Below are 21,538 nucleotides of genomic sequence, written 5' to 3'. Positions count from 1 at the left end.
TTAAGTTGAAATAATATGTAAAAATACTCAAGTAGATGACTTGGAGGGCAATATGTTCCCATATGCTGAAAATGAACAAACAATTGAAGGTTCTCTGTCAACTCCTCCATGTGGTGGGAACCCCACTGCCTTCACAAGAACTCCCTTACAGATCTCAACACAGGCTATGACACATGGCTCGAATAAGAGTGCCAATGTGACTATTAGTAAAGCTGAATTTCTTTCTTACTTTTTTTTTTCATTATTAAGTTGAGAACTTTAATCTTTTCACTTAAAGGAAGCACTTCGTGGCTTCTCTTTGGCATATCCAAATTACCAGCATCACTGCTCTTGTACTTTGAGGCCATTATTAAGCAAAATAAGGATTATGTCAACACAAGCACTGCAATACTATGACAGTAGATCTGATAACCAAGATGGCTACTAAGTGACAAATGGGCAGGTAATGTATACAAGATGGACACACTGGACAAAGGGATGATTCACGTCCCAGGCAGGTTGGAGCAGGATGGTGTTCCTCTAAGACCAGGAACAAGGCAAGGATACACACTTTTCCACTTCTATTCAGGATAATATTGGAATTTCTAGACAGAGCATTAGACAAGAAAAGGAAATAAAAAGTACTCAAATTGGAAAAGAAGAATTTAAAATTACTCTGTTCACCAATGACAAGATTTTATATGTAGTAACCCCTAAAGATTACACACACACACCCAAAAAATCTGTTAGAGCTAATAAAAGAATTCATCAAAGTAGCAGGATACAAAGTCAACACACAAACATCAACTGCGTTCTGTGCACTAATGATGAATAATACGAAAAGGAAATTATGAAAACAATTTCGTTTAAAACGAAATCAAAAAGAATAAAATACTTAGGAACTAACTTAACCAAGGAGAGGAATGACTTGGACAATAAAAATTACAAAACATTGCTGAAAGAAATTCAGAAGACATAAAGTAAAGGGAAACACGTCGCATGTTCATGGATTAGAAGACTTAATATTCTTAAGATGTCAATACTACCCAAAGCAACCTACAGATTCAGTGCAATATCTATAAAAATTCCAATGATGCTTTTTGCAGAAATAGAAAAATCCATTCTAAAGTTCATATGGAATCTCAAGGGACCTCACATAGCCAAAACAATTTTGAAAAAGAATGGACCTTGGAGCACCACAATTCCTGATCTCAGAATTTACTACAAATCTGCAGTAATCAAAACGGTGTGGCACTGGCATAAGGACAGGCATATAGACTAATGGAATAGAACAGGAAGCCCAGAAATAAATAAGAAGCCCATCACATTTATGGTAAAGTGATTTTTGACAAGGATGTCAAGACCATTCAATAGGTAAAGGACAGTACTTTCAACAGATGTTGCTGGGAAAACTCAATATCCATATGCAAAAGAATGAAATCAGACCCTTATCTAACATCATACACAACAATAACTTAAAATGGACCACAGGCTTAAATTTAAGACCTAAAACTATAAAACTCTTAGCATAAAATATAGGGCAATTTCATGACATTGGATTTAGCCTTTTTTTTTGATAGACACCAAAGACACAGGCAAAAAAAGAAAAAAATAGACAAATTAGACTTCATGAAAATTTTTAAAAATTTGTGCATCAAAGGACAATATCAACAGGATGATAAGGCAATCCACAGAATGGGAGAAAATATTTACAGATCATATATAATGATAATGGATTAATATCCAGAATATAGAGAGAAGTTATAAAACTCTACAACAATAAAACAAACAACCCAATTAAAAAACAGGTAAAGGAGTTGAATAGACATTTCTCCAAAGAAGATAAATAAATGGCCAATAAACATGTGAAAAGATGCTCAACATCACATGATTATTAAGGAAAGGCAAATCAAAACTACAATGAAATACAACCTCATACCCATTAGGATGGCAACTATAAAAAAAAAAAAAACGGGTCTGGCAGGTGGCATAGCGGTTAAGTTTGCACGTTCTGCTTTGGCAGCCTGGGGTTTCCTGGGTTCGGATCCCAGTGTGGACATGGCACTGCTTGGCAAGCCATGCTGTGGTAGGCGTCCCACATAGAAAGCAGAGGAAGATGGGCATGGATGTTAGCTCAGGGCCAGCCTTCCTCAGCAAAAAGAGGAGGATTGGTGGCAGATGTTTGCTCAGGCCTAATCTTCCTCAAAAACAACAACAACAAAAAAAACAGGAAAATAACAAGTGTTGACAAGGATGTGGAGAAATTGGAACCCTTCTGTACTGTCGGTGGGAATGTAAAATGGAGCAACCATTATGGAGAATAGTATGGAGTTTTCTCAAAATTTGAAAATAGAACTACCATATGATCCAGAAATTTCATTCTTAGGTTTGCATCCTCAAAAATTGAAAGTGGGTTCTCAAAGAGATAATTGTCCACCCATGTACATAGCAGCATCTTTCATAATAGCTAAAACATTGAAGCAACGCAAGTATCCATTGATAGCAATATGGATAAGCAAAATGTAGCATATACATACAACGGGATATTATTCAGACTTAAAAAGAAAGAAAACTCTGATATTTACTACAACGTGGATGAATCTTGAGGCCATTATGCCAAGTGAAAGAAACTAGCCACAGAAGACAAATACCAAATGATTCCACTTATATAAGATATTTAGAGTAGTCAAAATCATACAGACAGAAAGTAGAATGGTGACTACCATTGGCTAAGGAGTGGGAAAATGGGGAGCTAATGTTTAATGGGTGTAGAGTTTTGGTCTTACAAGATGAAAAGTTATGGAGATGGATGATGGTTACGGTTGCACAACATTATGAATGTATTTAATACCACTGAACTTTGCACTTAAAGATGACTATGGTGGTACATTTTTTTCCAAGTAATTTTATTGAGATTATAATGGTTTATAATATTGTGTAATTTCGGGTGTGCATTATTGTTTATCAATTCCTGAATACACTTCATCGTGCACACCCACAGTAGTCTAATTTTTGCCCATCACCGTACATGCATGCCTGTTTGTCCATTTTGACCAACCCCCAGCCCCCTTCCCCTCTGGTAGCCACTAATCTGTTCTCTTTATCCATGTACTTGTTATCTTCCACATATGAGTGAAATCATGCAGTATTTGTCTTTCTCTACCTGGCTTATTTTCTTAACATCATAACCTCAAGGTCCATCCATGTTGTTGCAAATGGGATTATTTTGTCTTTTTCATGGATGAGTAATATTCCATTGTATATATATACCACATCTTCTTTATCCTTTCATCTGTAGAAGGACACTTGGATTGCCTCTACCTCTTGAATATTGTGAATAATGCTGAAGGGAACATAGGGATGCATAAATCTCTTTGGATCATTGATTTCAAGTTCTATGGATAAATACCCAGTAGTGAGACAACTGGATTGCATGATATTTCTATTTTTAATTTTTTGAGAAATCTCCATGTTTCCCATAGTGGCTACACCAGTTTGCTTTCCCACCAACAGTGTATGAGGGTTCCTTTTACTCCACATCCTCTCCAACATTTGTTTTTTGTCTTTGTAATTATAGCCATTCTGACTGGTATAAGGTGATACCTCATTGTAGTTTTGATTAGCATTTCCCTGATAATTAGTGATGTTAAACATCGTTTCATGTGTCTCTTAGCCATCTGTGTATTTTCCTTGGAAAAATATCTGGTCATATTCTCTGCCCATTTTTTGATCAGGTTGATTCTTTTTCCCTTGTTGAGTGTATGAGTTCTTTACATATTTTGGAGATCAACCCCTTGTCTGATAAATGATTTGCAAATATTTTCTCCTGGTTGGTGGATTGTCTTTCTGTTTTGCTCATGGTTTCCTTTGCCTTGCAGAAGTTCTTTAGTCTGATGTAGTCCCATTTGTTCATTTTTTCTATTGTTTCCCCTAGCTGTGTAGAAATGGTATTCAAAAATATGCTGCAAAAACCCATGTCAAACAGTGTGCTGCCTGCACTTTCTTCTAGGAATTTTATGGCTTTGGGTCTTACATTCAAGTCTTTAATCCATTTTGAGATAAATTTTTGTGTATGGTGTAAGATAATGGTCTACTTTCATTCTTTTGCATGTGGCTGTCCAGTTTTTGCAACACCATTTATTGAAGACACTTCCCTTTTTCCATTGTATGATCCTGGCTCCTCTGTCAAAGATTAACTTTCTATAGATGTGCAGTTTATTTCTGGGCTTTCAGTTCTGATCCATTGATCTGTTTCTCTGTTTTTGTGCCCATTCCATGCTGTTTTGATTACTATAGCTTTGTAGTATGTTTTGAACTCAGGGATTGTGATGCCTCCAGCTTTGTTCTTTTTTCTCTGGATTACTTTGGATATATGGTGTCTTTTGTTTTTCCATATAAATTTTAGGATTTTTTGTTCTATTTTTGTGAAGAATGTCATTGGGATTCTGATTGGGATTGCATGGAATCTGTAGGTTGCTTTTGGTAGTATGAACATTTTAACTATGTTTATTCTTCCAACCCGTAAGCATGGAATATCTTTCTATTAGTTTATGTCTTCAGTTGCTTTCAATAATGTGTTACAGTTTTCAGTGTACAGGTATTTCATCCCTTTGGTTAAGTTTATTCCTAGGTATTTTATTGTTTTTCTTGTGATTGTAAATGGGTTTATATTCTTGATTTCTCTTTCTGCTTTTTCATTGTTAGTGTATAGAAATACAACTGATTTTTTTAATCTTTCAGATGTACATCATAATATATTTCAAATTCTGTGTAGACTACATCATGTTCACCACCCAAAGACTAATTACAATCCATCACCACACGTGTGTGCCTAATCATCCCTTTCGCCCTCATCCCTCCCTCCTTCCTCTCTGTAAACATCAATCCAATCTCTGTTGCTATGTGTTTGTTTGTCATTGTTTTCATCTGCAACTTATGAATGAGATCATATGGTATTTGATTTTTTCCCTCTGACTTCTTTCACTTAGCATCATTTCCTCAAGGTCTATCCATGTTGTCACAAACGGCTGGATTTCATCCTTTGTTATGGCTGAGTAGTATTCCATTGTGTATATACACCACATCTTCTTTATCCATTCATCCCTGATGGGCACATAGTTTGCTTCAAAGTCTTGGCTATTGTGAATAATGCTGCGATGAACATAAAGGTGCAACAATTGATTTTTTAAAATTGATTTTGTACTGCGCAACTTTGCTGTAGTTGTTGATTAATTCTAATAGTTTTATGATGGATTCTTTAGAGTTTTCTATATAGAGAATCATGTCATCTGCAACCAGTGAGAGTTTCATTTCTTCCTTTCCAATTTGGATTCCTTTTATTTCTTTTTCTTGCCTAATTGCTCTAGTCAAGAATTCCAGTATTATGTTGAATAGAAGCGGCATGAATGTGCACCCTTATCTTGTTCCTGTTCTCAAAAGGATGGCTTTCAGTTTTTCTCCATTAAGTATGGCATTGGCTGTGGATTTATCATGTATGGCCTTTATTATGTTGAGGCACTTTCCTTCTATACCCATTTTATTAAGAGTTTTTTTTTTTATCATAAGTGGATGTTGGATCTTGTCAAAAGATTTCTCTGCATCTATTGAGATGATCATGTGATTCTTATTCCTTATTATGTTAATGTGATATATCACATTGATTGATTTGTGGAGGTTGAACCGTCCTTTCATCCCTGGAATAAATCCCAATTGATCATGATGTATGATCCTTTTAATGTATTGCTGTATTCAGTTTGCCAATATTTTGTTGAGTATTTTTGCATCTATGTTCATCAGCGATATTGGTCTGTAATTTTCTGAGATTAAAAACTTTTAAAACATCAAAATTATAGAGCTAATAAAGGGCAGAGACAGGATTTGAACTCAGGTTTTCCTGAAACCCAAGTCCATGTTCCTAATAATAAATAATGCTGGATATTTCCTTTATTAAGTTATCTTGTATATACAGTTAATTAAAACTTCCAGTGAACTATGTTTTGTCCCTCAGTTCCAGTGTCTCATCCTGTCCTCACTCTCAACCCTGCTGGCACCCAGCCTGTGGTGGGAGATGTGTTGGAGCTTCGCTGTGAGGCCCAAAGAGGCTCTCCCCCGATCCTGTACTGGTTTTATCATGACAATGTCACCCTGGGGAAAATCTTGGCCCCCTTTGGAGGAGGAACATCCTTCAACCTCTCTCTGACGGCACAGCCTTCTGGGAACTACTCCTGTGCGGCCGACAACGGTCTAGGGATCCAATGCAGTGAGGTGGTAATGCTCAACTTCACAGGTGGGTTGGCGGTACCTGGGCTATAGGTTACAGTTATGTCAATAAAATATTTCTCCAACAGATTGTACAAATTCTGCCAATGTCAAAGAGTTTTGCAACATGATACCAAGGCTTGGGGCTTCTGGAGATTGGTACTGATTTCATGGAGGAGAAGAAAAGGGAATAAATTTTCATCTTAGATGCTGCCAGTCACCCTCTATGTGTCATTATTTTGAAATTTACAAATTATACCAGAGATAATTCAAGTGGAGAAATCAGAAACTGGCAAAAATCTGTCCTGATAGATCTCTAGCTCCCACCCACATAGTCTTTGCCTAGATCAAAAATATTTGCTACTGGAACTCAAATATAGGTTTTTCCACTTAGTGCCTTCCAGGAGCAAAATAATCCTTATCACTGTGGGAGTCATCTCGGGGCTGCTAAGTATCCTTGGCCTTACTGCTACTGCTGCTCTGGTGTGCAAGTTCAAGACCCAAAGGAAATCAGGTGAGTATCTACTTCTTACCCTTGGATATTGTGACTTATGCCATTGCTATAATAATTTGGACTTGTGTGGTGCATCTGATAAAGGTCAACTTTTCCCTTCAAGTAATAGACTCTCAGCTCTACTCACTGCCACTCTATAGGTAACAGTGGCAAAAATCATAAATTTTCTCAATGAAATTGTTACTCCATATGTTTAATTTGAGATTTAAATCAGATAGCAAGAGTTTGACTTCCAATTATAAATTACAAAGTTAAGTGTTTACCATTCTACCCCCAGTCCAAAGCTTACTGAGAACAAAAAGAATGAAAAATCAAGTCCTTTCTTTGTAAAAACAACAAAAAGACAATGGCCATGAGTATAAACCATGGTCTTTGAGATGTATTCAAATACCTGTCAAATATAGTGAAATTTGGATAAAATTAACAAAGAATGCTGAGAATTAAAGTTTAACTTCTGATCATTTATTGATAGTATATAGAAATAAAATTTGTTATTGTAGTGTCGTTTACTCTGAAATGTTCTTTGATGTTAATGTATTAATGTAATTAGTGTTAGCATGGTATTTCTTTATTCATCTTTTTACTTTTAACATATTTGTGCCCCTATATTTAGTGCATTGTTTACAGAGAGTGTAAGTTAATTCTTGTTTTTTTATCCAAGATGACAGTCTCTACCTTTTAACTAAGGCGTTTAGATCATTTCCTAATGTGATTATTGACAGGCTCAGATTTAAGTCTATTATTTTGCTATTTGTTTCCTATTTGTCCCAACTGTTCTTTGGTTTCTTTTTTCCCCACCTTCTTTTGGATCAATGGAGTATTTTTGGATGCCATTCTATTTCCTTTGTTGGCTTATTAGTTATATAGTTCTTTGTTTTGTAATTTTAGTGGTTGTTTTAGAGTTTATAGTATACATCCCTAATGTCACAGTCTGTGTTCAAGTGATATTATTCACTTCACATATAGTATATTACTATAGTGTGCTCCATTTCTCCTCTCCGAGCTACATTGTTATTATTTTTGCAATTATCTCTTAAAGAGACTTAAATATAATTTTAAAATCTTATATATTTACTCAAGTGGTTACCACTTCCAAAGTCCTTTATTCTTTTTTGTATATCCATATTTTCATTTGATATCATTTTCTTTCTGCCCAAAATATTTCTTTTAACATTTCTTGTAGTATGGGTCTGCTGGTGATGAATGACTTCAGCTCCTGTATGTCTGTAAAAGTCTTTATTTTGCATTCATTTGTGAAAGATATTTTTGCTGGCATTGAATTCTAGGTTGAAAATATCTTTTCTTTCAGTATTTTAAAGATGTTGCTCTGTTGTCTTTTTGTGTGCATTGTTTCTGACAGGAAATCTGCTATCATTCTTATCTTTGTTCTTCTGTGGCTACTTCTTTTTATTTCCAAATTGTTTTCCATGGATCAGGAATCTTTGAATGAACTGTTTTATTTAGCACTCTGAGTGCTTGCAAGGTCTCAATACTTTATATTTTGGAATTACTAACCTTTTACTTTCTTTTTGTCTATGTGGTGTAACATGGCAACTCCTTTTCTGTCAGGCTAAATGCTTCTTTCTGTTCTCTTTTTCTCAGGGCTCATACTGAAAACCAAGAAAATAAGCAAATGAAACATTTGGATCTCAGTTTAATGAAAAAGCTTACATATTTTTTCTTAATCATGCTGGTCAAGCATTGTCTTCTTACACCTCTTTTCATGTCAATCAATGAGTTTCCATCCTGTTTCTTTGTATGAAAAATGGCATTGACATTTTGTGATTGATATTTTAAAGCTACTTAATATTGTATTAAATAACATTACATATAAAATTATGTGTATATATAATTTTCAAAAACGTGAAGAGATTGAGAACGCTAACTCCAACAGTACTCATAAAATCTGTCATTTATTTAGAGTCTATTATATGCAATTTTATAACTTGTCTAATTCTCCCAATTGTTCAATAAGTACATTTCAGTTCAATTCTACCAAAATTATTATCAACAAATTACAGATGAAAAAATGGAGATTTAGGGAAGTTAAGTAACCTTTCACATATCTATTACGAATCAGAATTAGGGCTTAACTTGAGTATTCCTAACCCTTGAGTTAGTATTCTCTTCATTACACCTTGACGACTTGTTGAAGGCTGGTCACACTTCCTACTCTCAAAGTTACTTTTCTATCTCATTGCCTATCCAGGATATCATTTATTAATCAGTAGCATACTAGAAGTGCAGACATTAGAACACCAATGTTAAAGTTGATAATGTTCAAAAAACCAATTGCTCAGTCAACACAACACCAAACAACACCAGGGAAGGAAAGATTGCCAATCATCACTTTATGTGATCCATGAGGGTGTGAGCTCTGGAGGTTTTGTCCTCAGATCTAGGAGAAATGTTGTTTTAAATATCAAATTCAAATAAGGAATTCTGAGAGTCCACCAATCAGAGGTTCGCTGCCATTCTCATCTCAAAATCTTGCCTACTGTATTTCCCTCATAGTAAAGTCTTCCTTCTCATTATTGACCAGATGCTCAGGGAGGAGTTCAGGACTTCCAAATTTTCCTAAAAATGAAGAGTTTGATTCCTCAAGCCTGAACATATTCTACAAGTTACCTAAGGGAATGATAAACTTATTCACTCTGTAATTAACTGCATTGATTACAATTCCAGTAATGACAAATATCAAGAATTTGGCAAGTAAATTAAATTCTCCAGACCCTAGTTTCTTTAGCTATGTAATGGTCATAATAATAGCGTCTATCTTTTAGGTGCCATGAGACGATCTATGTAAACTGCTTAGCACAGTGCCTGGACTATATATCTTCAGTGAATATTAGCTTGTACTATAAATAGCAATGTTCTGGGTCTGTTTTCTCTTTTACGAATGAAGAGATAGACTGAGTCTAAGAAGCTTCCTGAGACTTAGCTAACCTGCCCACAAGGGAGGATATTGGTTGCTGATTTATGTGGATTGCAATTGTTCTGAGGAGAGAGGTACAAGCCAGATTCATGCTCATATACCTCTAGCTTAACTCAGGACACCTGGTTCCTAAAGACAGGATTTGTAGAATCAATCAGTCATTTTGCATGGGAGGTAAGGATGAGTATGTTTACTGTGGGCAATAACTTGTGTTCTCTATGCCTGGTGAAACAGATATAGAGCCACAGATAAATAGGTAAAAGACAGGGATGGGAAACTTGGAGGACGCGTGTACTGAGTCAGGCCAGAAAGATCTCAATATTTCAGTGGTGAAGGAAAACTGCCGTATTTTCAAGGCTGGTGGATAAATCTTACAGATTAGATTTACATGTAATCATCTTTTGTAAAACTGTCAATTTGTCATTCTTTTATTCCTCAATGTACATGCTTTAATTTGTTCAGTTGTTTTACAAATTGATATTGAATATTTTCAAGATTTTAGGTATGGGAATGCAAAATAATTAAGACAAGGTTTGCGGCCTCATGTTACACACTGATTCATTAAGGAGAAAGTTAGAGACAAATATAGAAATAAATAATTATAGTACAATATAGTAATTTAATATTTCAGGGTTCTGTGTGCATGGACATAGGTCAGTTAATCCAGCCTATTGGTATCAGGGAAAACTCTTGAGGAGGAAAGGTAAATTGGAATTGGCCAGATGAAAGAGAAGAAAAGAAGAAGTGTGGAGAAAACATTATGTACCCAGTGTTGGAATGGATGTGTAAGGGTCACTGATAAAGAGAGGTCTTAGATTATTATGGTAGTCCTAATGATTCATGCTTGTTTAAGAATTCTGTATCAGTTTTAACCCCTCTCAAGGCCTCAGTCTCCTTGTCTCTCCTCATAGGGCTACAGTCAGGATAGAGAAGTGGGAGTGAGGGAAGCATTTGACCCAGAGGGAAACATTTAATTGTCTCTCTTCTGCTATTTGGTCACTACTACTTACAGATCATGCTGATATTACTGATTGAATAATGATTCAGAATAAGTGTGATTCTGTGCAAATGTCTTTCAAGACCCCACCTTCCTTATTTAAAACATGACATGGGGAATGGAGTTGGATGTTCTCTCAGATTTGTCGTAGCTGAGATCTAGAATGAATCTGACTTCTAGGAAGGGATATTCTAACATAGAGCATGTTATGCACACAGCTCACTTACCATCAATGTTCCTTTGTGTGTTTTTCAGGAGGACTTTCTGCCACTGGAACACCTGGGTGAGGTCTCTGCTTCTTGTGCTGCCAACATCTTCAGGATTTATTTATACCCATAAGATAGGAACATGGAATATGTACATTAAAAATTTTTGACTGAACCTCCTATTAACATTTTCAAATTCTTGGGAAATCCAAAAATGTGATTAAGAAGACGACTTTCAATCACATTTGTGAATAACACTAATTTATACTTAATTATACACAGAATTCATGTTATTTGCTTTCCGTGTTAATTTATCTACTTCTTTAGATGTGCTGCAGTAGAGAATTGACCATTGACATATTAATTACACCATCTCTCTTAGAACTACAATTCATTCATTGCCTTATTGCTCATTCCTCCACTCACACACTCATTCAGGAAATGATTCCCGAATGCCGGCAATGTTCAATTCACAATATTAACTGCAGAAGGAAATCACATTGAGAAAAAAACCACAGCACTTTTCATGAAGTGCCTTCATGGTATCTTACAGGAAGGGTAGATTATTGTAATATGGACAGAAAATCGAAAGGGGCCTTTTACAAAAGACAAAAGTCAAATTCTGTGGGAATGCAGAAGTCTTTGTGTATCAATGTTGAAGCATTTACATTTTTGAGAATAATAAAAAATTAGGCAAATGCAAGTTTTACTCTATCAAAGTGACATTGAGACTGTGTAGCTTTAGCCCTCTAACCTTGCCTTAGACAGCCTTCTCTGTAATGCTGCCCTGGCCTTCATCTTGTGCCACATCCCTTCTGACACTCTCTTGAAAAACTCACGCAGACTCTTAGAGTAAGCAACCATGATATTTTTACTATGCTGGGCTCTTCCTGGGTATTGATTTCCCTGAGACTCTGTATAATCTACAAATACTTTTCTCCCTTGTCTCTCCCCACCCTGTCACAGTTACAGTCCCAATGAGTGTCAGGAACCTTCTTTGTCCAAGCCTTTCAGCACAGACACCCAAGAACCCACTCACTCTGAGCTACCAGCCCTAATGGAGCTGCAGCCAGTGTACAGCAATGGTGAGGACTTCCTAAGGCTCAGAGGGCTCCAGGGAAGAGCCAGGGAGGGAGGAGAGTGAGCAACAGTATAGAGCTCAGTCACATTAAATTTATAATGGCATTCCTATCACTCTGTTGGGGATAGAACTTGGTGGCTGGGAGGAAGGGTCTAGAGTGTGGGCTCTTGACTACAGCCAGCTATGATTTATTCTCTCACAGTGAATCCTGGAGATAGTGACTTGGTTTATTCCCAGGTCAGGAGCACCCAGCCTACAAAAGAACATTTAGGTAAGACATCTTGCAGACAAGTAGAGGTGAGGTGACAGTATGTTGTCAGATCTAGCAAGGAGTCTTTGATCAAAGAGTCATCTCAAATATGAGTCCAAAATGGAAGAAATTTCCTGCTTCTCTTGTCTTGCCAATCATATAATCACTCATTCCATCTTAGCTGTCTACACTGCCACCCCACAGATTCCTTGAGGACAGACAGTATAATCTTTCACTAATGTATCAAAGCATCTAGTGCAATACTTGGCGAACTATAGGCCCCCTCAAATATTTTTTGAATGAATGAATGAATATAATTGCTAAATTAAGCTTCTCGTAATCTATTGTGCAGACAATTGTAATTCTCTTCATTAGTCTTATTATTTGTGATCTTGTTATCCTCCCACCTTCCAACAATCTGTTTCCCACATGATCCCTCTGAGATATACAATAGATCTCATCATTGAGTATATTAACTGCCCGCAATGACTCTCTATTCTAAAGGATGACCCTTGCCTCCCTCTGAACTCTGGCCCCACTCTAAGTTCTGCCTTATGAGCTTATTCTAGCCATACTGAACTCTTGACATCTTTCCTGATCATACTGGGCTGTTTCATGCTTTGGTTCTCATGCTTCTTATTTGTCCTGTGATGTCCTTGCCTTTAGTTTACTTGCTGACCCTTGCTCACATTTCAAGACACAGTTCAGGAACCACTGTGAGACTTGGAGTGACTCCCACCAGCCCTCTTTATGTCCTAACCTGGGAGGAACTGATTGCCCTTTCCTAGTTACATAGCATAATTCGATGTGTATGTCTATCTTGGTGCCTATAATACTTGTTGCATTTTTTATGAAAGAGATCCAAAGAACCCCTTGGAAGGATGGAAGAAATACACATACTGAATTTTCTTAATATTCTACTGTAATTGTCTTCCTGGGAAATTACTGTGTGGTCTTAGAATACCAACTCTCTCTCTGACCGCCTCCAATTTCCCACTGCAAAGTGAAGTGAATCTTATTTGACATCTGTTCCCAGATGATCAGTCTAGTCATAGATGCCCTGTGTTTGGGGGTAGGGTGGTTCTCTGTTGGGGTTGTGATGGCAGTGGAGAAAGAAGGAAATCATCAGGAAAGTGATTCTGGGCATTTGGTGGGCAAGGGCAAGGCTTATGATGTGTGTGGAGGGGAGCAGGTTGGGACCCTTTGCCTGTGAGGGCTTAGAAGTATTCAGCAGAGGAAACAGTCAAGAGATGAGTCAGCAGAGGAAATGTTGGCTTGGAATGCATTGTGAGTAACTTGTAAGTTGGAATATATCATCCACTGTTTAATACTTTTCTTTCCCTTCTCCATCCAACAGCAAATTCACCAAGGATGCATTGGGAGCACGAGGTGGGTCACATTTTCTGGCTTTCTTTCCCTTCTGCTCTTCCTCACCTATATTTAGGTATTTATTGTTTGTATTTTTTCCCACCAGGGATCCACAGTCATCTATTCAGAAGTGAAGAAGACACATCCAGATGATTCTGCAGGTCAGGCCAGCAGTGGAGGCTGGGCCCATGAAGATGCTACAGAAAGCTATGAGAATGTCCCATGTGCATCAATGGCCTTGGACCACTAGCCCTTTACCCAGAGTGACCTCCAGAGACCCTGCAAATCAGTCCCTGCTATTCTCCCTATATTCTCCAACCATGCACCCTCTGCCTCCATGACTCAGCCTCCAAGGAGGCTGGAGGGGACTTGAGGCTGTGTGAAATATCTGCCAGCCTCCTCTGTCTCTGGGTCTGTTCATCTCTAGGAATAGAGTGGGTGTTTGTTTGAGTAAATACTGCATTCTTTTTTCAGTAGACGTACATATGAAAGCAATGCAGGTAGGCCTTCAGCACCTGGGTCCATGGAATAGAGGAGGAGGGAGAAATGACCTGGCCAGAGTCATAAGGGTGCAACGTAGTCATTTAATTGAAGTGTGATTGAAAGCTTTTAATGTACTCTCTCTGCATAAGTAGTTTGATCTAAACATTTTTTTTCTTTTGTGCATGTGTGTTTGGTAGTGGCATTGCTGATGTTCTGGTGTATATGTTATGTTCCAGCTACCAAATTGGAAATGATCAAAAGGATTCATTCTATCTACATATATACTATTTCTTGATGAAATATGTATTTGAAAAAAATAGCCCAGTTTATTTAAAGAGATAGAGCTTCTAAATTATCTGATTACGTAGTGTTATGGACTGAGTTGTGTTCCCTCAGAATTCATATGTTGGAGCCCTAACCCCAATGTGATGATAGTTGGAGATAGGGTTTTTAAGGAGGTAATTAAGGTTAAATGAAGTCACGAGGGCAGGCTGCAATCCAACTGGCCTGGTGTCCTTACAAGAACAAGAAGAGGCACTGGAGATCTCTCTATCTCTTCTTGTGCACATAGAGGAAAGGTTATGTGAGTACACAGCAAGAAGGCACCATCTGCGCAGCCCAAGGTGGCCGGAAAGAGAAGTCTCACCAGCAACCAACCCTATCAGCACCTGGATCTTCGATTTCCAGGCTCTAAACTCTGAGAAAATAAGCGTCTGATATTTAAGCCACCTACTCTGTGGCATTTTGTAATGACAGCCAGAGCAGATTAATACAGATTTATACATAGATATATAGACGATAAATGATCGGTGATTATAATGTTGATGATGATAATGATGATGATGGTAGATAAATAATAAAATAGATGCAGACATATGACACACCTCTCTACCCACACAGAATTTTTGGTCTTCAAGATACTTTGGTCTCACAGGATCAAACATTCTTCCTACCTGAGGCAGGTTAGTTTTTGCTGTTTAATTATTCAACATCCAATATTTGAAGACTACAGAAGCATCAGCACAAACCCTGTAAGCCCAGTAGAGCCAATGATTCACGTGACTCAGATGGCAAAACTTAGTGTCACTCGGGAGCCCTCATGACCTGTTCTGGCAGTGGATATAGAGATAGACGCAAGGCAATCAGTAGGCTCAAAGGAGGACAACCCCTTCTTTTGCTCAAAGACCCCTAATCCATTCCTCAACTGACTGACAAACATTGAATGTCTACCACTGAAGAGAAAAAATTTTTAAAGTGTGACTTTGTGCTTAAGTTTCAGGAAAAATGGCAGAATAACTTTTATTCATAAGATTTGCTGGGGCAAGAAATGAATAACTGAAATTGTTGGGATCTATCACCTAGTGTTACACGCAAATTTTATTAGCTCTGAAAACAATAGATCTTAAGAAAAGAAGATAGTAAGTTCACTAATGACTGATTTATATCAACTGTTATAATGTATGGACGTCATGGATTTTACACCAGTCATTATTCATGACTTTAAGTAAATAACACAACGATGTTTTGCAAAACTGGAAAATAGCTCAAGCATAAAAGTATTAAGTGTATTTTATATTTTTGGCTTTTACCCTTGGGGGTCAGAAGGTTAGACAACAGAAAGTATAACATATACTTTAGAAAAGTGCAATCTGATTTGAGGTTTTTAATCATAGGCTTATGAATTCAACTAGCAAGATAATTTGCTGAGAAAAAAATCTACTTCTTTCTTAAAGAGGTCATACATATTTTTCTTATTAACGGGGCTTATATGTCTTGTCACCATGTTACTAGGTACAAAATGCAATCTGGAATGTATGCCTGGCCTTTCAAGGGTGCAAGAGATCCAGGTGTAATCTATATCTGTGCTTAAATTTTGCTCCAAATGCCTCCCCACTTTGGGATCCAGGAAGAATAAAGCTGTATATGGGGGAAGAGTCAATATCACCAAGTGCCAACTGTGAGAAATCCATTTGGAAGAGTGATGAAAAAGGACAAATGTTTCTTTATTGACTTAAGAGAGAAAATTCCTAAAGGAGAAAGACAGGATCTAGGCAGCATCCCATGGACAGTGAGAGTCACTCTCCAGGAGTGCCAGTCAGTGGTGCAAGCAGCACCAAGGACAGCAGCCTCTAACAAGAAGAGAACCAGCAAATGGCAGCAAGAGATGGGGACCAGAGAGACTCTAGAGTGCATAGAATAGTTCCGAGCTTATGAGAGCCTCCCTCCCAGAACTCCATATCCAGGTCCTCAAACTGAGGGCAAATAATAGTACCTGTAAGCAGTCAGGAAGTCTAAGAAATATTTGGGAGAAGATTCAAGAGAAAATTATTTTTTGAATTAGTCAAGAAAGTAAATTTGAAGCTTCAAGATTTGACACATTACTATAATTTCTTTCTTTACATTATGTTTATTTGCTTACAAATTTATTGTAGAATAATTTATGTGCAACAAACTGCACATTTTTAAAGTGTACAATTCAATGAGTTTGACAGATGTATACATCCGTGAAACCCCCACCACCACAATCAAGATGCTGAAATCTCCATCACCCCCCAAAGTTTCCTCATCCTCTAAGCAATACTGCTTTCCCTCTACAGCCATCTTATGTAATCATTGATATGCTTTCTGACACTATAGATTTCAATGTATTTTCTAAAATGTTATGTAAATAGAATCCTACAGTATAGACTCTTTTGTGTCTGGATTCTTTCACTAGGCAAAAAGATTTTGAGATTCATTCGCAGTTTTCATGTATGCATAGTATATCCCTTTTCATTGCCAAGTAATATTACATTGTATGGATATACCACGTTTTGATTATCCATTTACCTATTAGTGAACATTTGGATTATTTCATCATTATTAAAAATAAAGCTGCTATAAATATTCATGTACAAGTATTTGTGTAAACATATGCTTACTGCTTTTTTGTCATACCGAAGAGTGCAATTGCAGGGTCACATAGTAGATTTATGTTCAACACTTTAAGAGGCTGCAATGCTCTTTTCCAAAACGGCTGTACCATATTACATTCCCATGAGAAGTTTATGATAGTTACAGTTGCTCCACATCCTTGCCAACAATTGACTTTTTCAGTCTGTAATTTTAGTCACTCTAAGGAGTATGTAGTCTAGCACAGTGTTATCTCATTATGGCTTTAATTTCCCTGATGATCAATGATGCTGATTATCTTCTCAAGTCCATATTGGCTCTCTACAGATCTTTTGTGAAGCATCTGTTTGCATCTCTCCCTCTTTTTAATGGGTTGTTTTCCTTTTTATTATTGAGTTGCAAGAGTTTTTGAATATATTCTGGTATGATTTATATGTTGCAAATATTTTTTCCATTTCCATAGCTTGCCTATTATTTTCTCAATGGTCTCTTTTTAGAGCAAAAGTTTTTAGTTTTGATCAAGTCCAATTTGTCAGCTTTTAAATTTTATGTGTAGGTTTTATGTTTCCTAAAGAAGAAAGTACACCCCAAGGTCAAAAGGTCCTCTCCTATTTGTTTCATTTTTTTTTCTAGTTTTCACTTTTACATTTAGGTCCATGTGCAATTTAAAGTGAATTTGTGTGTGTGTGTGTGTATGTATAGTCTGAGAAAAAAATGTTCATTTTTTCCTTGTGAATATCGAGTTGTTACAGCATTATTTGCTGAATAAACTTTCTTTTGCCTCTTTCTAATTTGAGTTGTTTGTCTTCTTATCCAGTTACTGAAGTTCATTATATATTTGGGATATATATCCCATTGTCAGATATATACTTCGCAAATACTTCCTTTTGGTTTGTGACTTGCCTTTACATTTTCTTTACCGTGTCTTTCAAAGAGCAAACATTTTTGATTTAATAGAAATTATTTACCACTTTTTTCTCTTATGGTTTATGGTTTGTGTATCTTGTTTAAAAACAATTTGCCTAACTGAATGTCATAAAGATTTTTACCTATATTATTTTTTAGAAATTTATTAGTTTTAGCTCTTATATTTGTATATGTGACACATTTCAAATGTCTTTTTCATATGGCATGAGGTGAGAGGTGATGTTAATATTTTCCCATACAGACATCCATTTGTTTCACTACCATTTCTTCAAAAAACTACTTTTTTTCCCATTGAATTACCTTGTCCCTTTGTCAACATTCAATTGACCATATAAACACAGGTCTACTTCTAGACTATTCCATTCCATTGATCTTATACATCTGTCCCTATGCCCAAAACCACTCTTCTTGATTACTGTTGCTTTGTTTTAAGTCTTGAGATCAGTTGGTGTAAGCTCATCAACTTTATTTTTTTCCCAAAGTTGTTTTAACTAATATAAATTAATTTAACTAATATATACTTAAAACTCATAGGGTTTTACACTGGAATTTTAATTTATTTGAAAAAGTCTGTTAGAATTCTGATTAGGATCTCATTGAATCTATAGATCAATTTGAAGAGAATTGCCCTCTTAACAACACAGTCTTCCAATCGATGAAATTTATATAACTTTTCATTTCTTTAGGTCTTTTTAAATTTCCTTTTTGCACCCCCTTTATTAAATTACTTTCTAATGATTTTATATTATATGCTAATGTAAGTGGAGTTTTTATTTCATTTTCTAATTTCTAGTATTTTGTGGTAATATTCCTCAATTTTGTGAGTTCAGGTAGGATTGATATTTTATTTTTCTTTAACAGAATACAGTAGTGAAGCTGTTTGGATCTGAATTTTTTTTGTGGGGGAAAGTTTTTTGGTAAGGAATTTAGGTTCTTAATTGATAGAGGATTATTCACAAATTTTTTCTTTTTGTGTCAGTTTTGGCAAGTTGTATTTTCTGAGCAATATGTCCATTTCTTCTAGTTGGTAAATTTGTTAGCACAAAATTTTACATCATATTTTCAAATATTTTTAATGTCTGAAGCATTTGTAGTACTAACTTCTCTTTCATTCCTAACACTGTTTGTTGTATTTGCTCTCTTTTTCTTTTTGATCTGTTTAGCTAAGAGTGTCTCAATTTTAGCAAAGAACCAGCTTTGTCTTTGTTAATTGACTCTATTTTTTTGTTTTCCATTTTGTTGATTTCTGCTTTTATCTTTATTACTTTATTCTTTCTACTTATTTTGTGTGTGGTAGGCAGAATTCTTTGATGGCTCCCAAGATTTCTGCTCCCAAAGACTCTCATCATTGTATTATCCTTTCCTCTTGAGTATGATCAGGACTTGTAAATACGATGGGATATCACTCAGTGATTAGATTACTAATCATTTATTTTCAACTAATTAGAAGGGAGATTTTCCTAAGCTACTTAATCAGATGTCTTTAAAAAGAAGTGAAGCAGCAGAAAGATTTTTCTGCAGGCCTCAAGGAAGAAACAAACTTGTCATGTTGTAAAATGCCTATGAAGAGAGAGGCAGCTTCTAGGAGGTAAGGGTGGTCCCCAGCCAGCAGCTGGTGAGAAAAAAGAGGACCTCAGTCATACAACTGAAAGGAAATGAAGGGAACTTGTAAGTGGATCTCTTCGGAGTTCAGCCTCCTTATGTGGATCCCCTCAGCTGACACCTTGATTTCAGCCTTCTGAAACCTTGAGCAAAAGACCCAGCTGAAAACACATCAGGCTCCTGACCCATTGAAACTGTGAGATAATAAATGTTTGTGGTTTTAAGCTACTAAATTTAAGCTACACAACAATAGAAAGTGAATACATTGTCTGCTTTGTTCCTCTTTTTCTTGCTTTTTAAAGTGGTACCTTGAATTATTCATTTTAGACCTTTCTTCCTTTCTAATGTAATCATTAAAACCTAAGGTTTTGATACTAATGCTGGTTTATCTGCGTCCCACACATTTTATTATTATTGGTATGGTTACATCTAGGTACTCCATTTCATAGTTTTGTGTTTTCCTGGTTTTTATTTCTCTGCTTACTTTTCCTGCTTTCTTCTAGATTATTTTTATTTTTATTTTTTTAGTATTTTATTCAGTTCCTAATAGTTTTTAATAGTCGTTAGGATTTTTTCAACTCACTAATTATTTAAAAATACGTTGTTAATTTCCAAATATTGGGGATTTTCCCAAATATCTTATTGGTACAGATCTTGCTTGACTTATGATAGAGTTATGTTCTTATAAACCCATTGTAAGTTGAAGATATCATAAATCAAAATAGGTTTAATACACCTAACCTACTGAGCATCATAGCCGAGGCTAGACTACCTTAAACGCACTCAGAACACTTGCATTAGCCGACAGTTGGGCAAAACCATCAAACACAAAGCTTACTTTATGATAAATTGTTGACTGTCTCATATAATTTATTGAATACTGTACTGAAAGTGAAAAACAGAATGGTTGTATGGGTGCAGAATGGTTGTATTAGTTGTTTATCCTTCTGATCGTTGGGCTGACTGGGAATTGCAGCTCGCTGCTGCTGAGCAGCATCACCAGAGAGTATTGTACTGTATATCGCTAGTCCAGAAGACCAAAATTCAAATTTGAAGTACAGTTTCTACTGAATGTGTATCACTTTTGCTCCATCATAAAGATGAAAAATTGTAAGTCGACTCATTGTAAGCTACCGACCATCTATATTGCTTCCTAATTTAACTATGTTGTGATTGGGGAACATTCTATTATTTCAGTCCTTTCAGATTTATTGGGACTTGTTTTATGACCTGATATGTGATCTATCTTGATGAGTATTCTGGAATGTAGTAAATATCAATTAAGTTAAGGAAGTTAAGAATGCTGTTCAAATTTTCCTTGTCTAGTGTCCTATCAACGGCTGAAACAGGAATGTTAAAATTTCCTACTATGATTATAGAATTATCTATTTCTCACACTATACCATCGATTTTTGCTTCTCGTATTTTGAGACTCTGATATTAGATGCATACACATTAATAATTATGTCTTCCTGAAATTGCCCCTTTTATCATTATGAATTATCCCTCTTTATCTCTAAAAATACTCTTTGTCTTGAAGTCTATTATATCTAGCCTTAATGTAACCACCTCAGCTCTCTCATGCTTACTGCTTAAATAAGGTATCTTTCTCCATTCACTTACTTTCAACGTATTTGTGTCATTATATTTCAAGTGTGTTACTTGTAAGCAACATGAAATTCGGTATTACTTATTTTTTATTGAGGTAACATTGATTTATAACATTATATAAATTTCAGGAGTACATAGTATATGTCAATTCTTGTGTAGATTACATCATGTTCACCGCCCAAAGACTAATTACAATCTGTCATTACACCTGGTTCCCCCTCTGGTAACCACCAATCCAATCTGTCTCTATGTGATTGTTTCTTGTTTTTATCTTCTACTCATGAGTGAGATCATATGGTATTTTACTTTCTCCCTCTGACTTATTTCATTTAGCATAATACCCTCAAGTTCCATCCATGTCGTCACAAATGGCTGGATGTCATCATTTCTTGTGGCTGAGTAGTGTTCCATTGTTGTGTATATACCACATCACCT

The 21,538-nt window shown here is 36.1% G+C and overlaps 1 protein-coding gene across 4 annotated transcripts in view; it reads left to right on the top strand.

The window, feature by feature from the left end:
* The window catches only part of FCRL3 (Fc receptor like 3), a 94,492-nt gene that overhangs the window by 14,309 nt on the left and 58,645 nt on the right, over window positions 1–21,538 (top strand). Inside the window, exons 8-16 of one of the 4 annotated variants that reach the window (XM_070496968.1) lie at window positions 5,987–6,265; window positions 6,632–6,751; window positions 10,939–10,966; window positions 11,658–11,741; window positions 11,856–11,974; window positions 12,173–12,241; window positions 13,578–13,609; window positions 13,695–13,749; window positions 15,863–16,957. In XM_070496968.1, coding sequence (XP_070353069.1) covers window positions 5,987–6,265; window positions 6,632–6,751; window positions 10,939–10,966; window positions 11,658–11,741; window positions 11,856–11,974; window positions 12,173–12,241; window positions 13,578–13,609; window positions 13,695–13,749; window positions 15,863–15,924 — 848 coding nt within the window. In that variant the 3' untranslated portion in view covers window positions 15,925–16,957. Of the gene's footprint in view, window positions 1–5,986; window positions 6,266–6,631; window positions 6,752–10,938; window positions 10,967–11,657; window positions 11,742–11,855; window positions 11,975–12,172; window positions 12,242–13,577; window positions 13,610–13,694; window positions 16,958–21,538 lie in introns of those variants that run through there. The other 3 variants (XM_014836883.3, XM_014836885.3, XM_070496975.1) reach the window with 3 other exon arrangements.

Source organism: Equus asinus, chromosome 25, assembly GCF_041296235.1.
Source record: "Equus asinus isolate D_3611 breed Donkey chromosome 25, EquAss-T2T_v2, whole genome shotgun sequence".
Lineage (NCBI taxonomy): Eukaryota > Metazoa > Chordata > Mammalia > Perissodactyla > Equidae > Equus > Equus asinus.
This window is presented reverse-complemented; position numbering and strand designations above follow the sequence as displayed.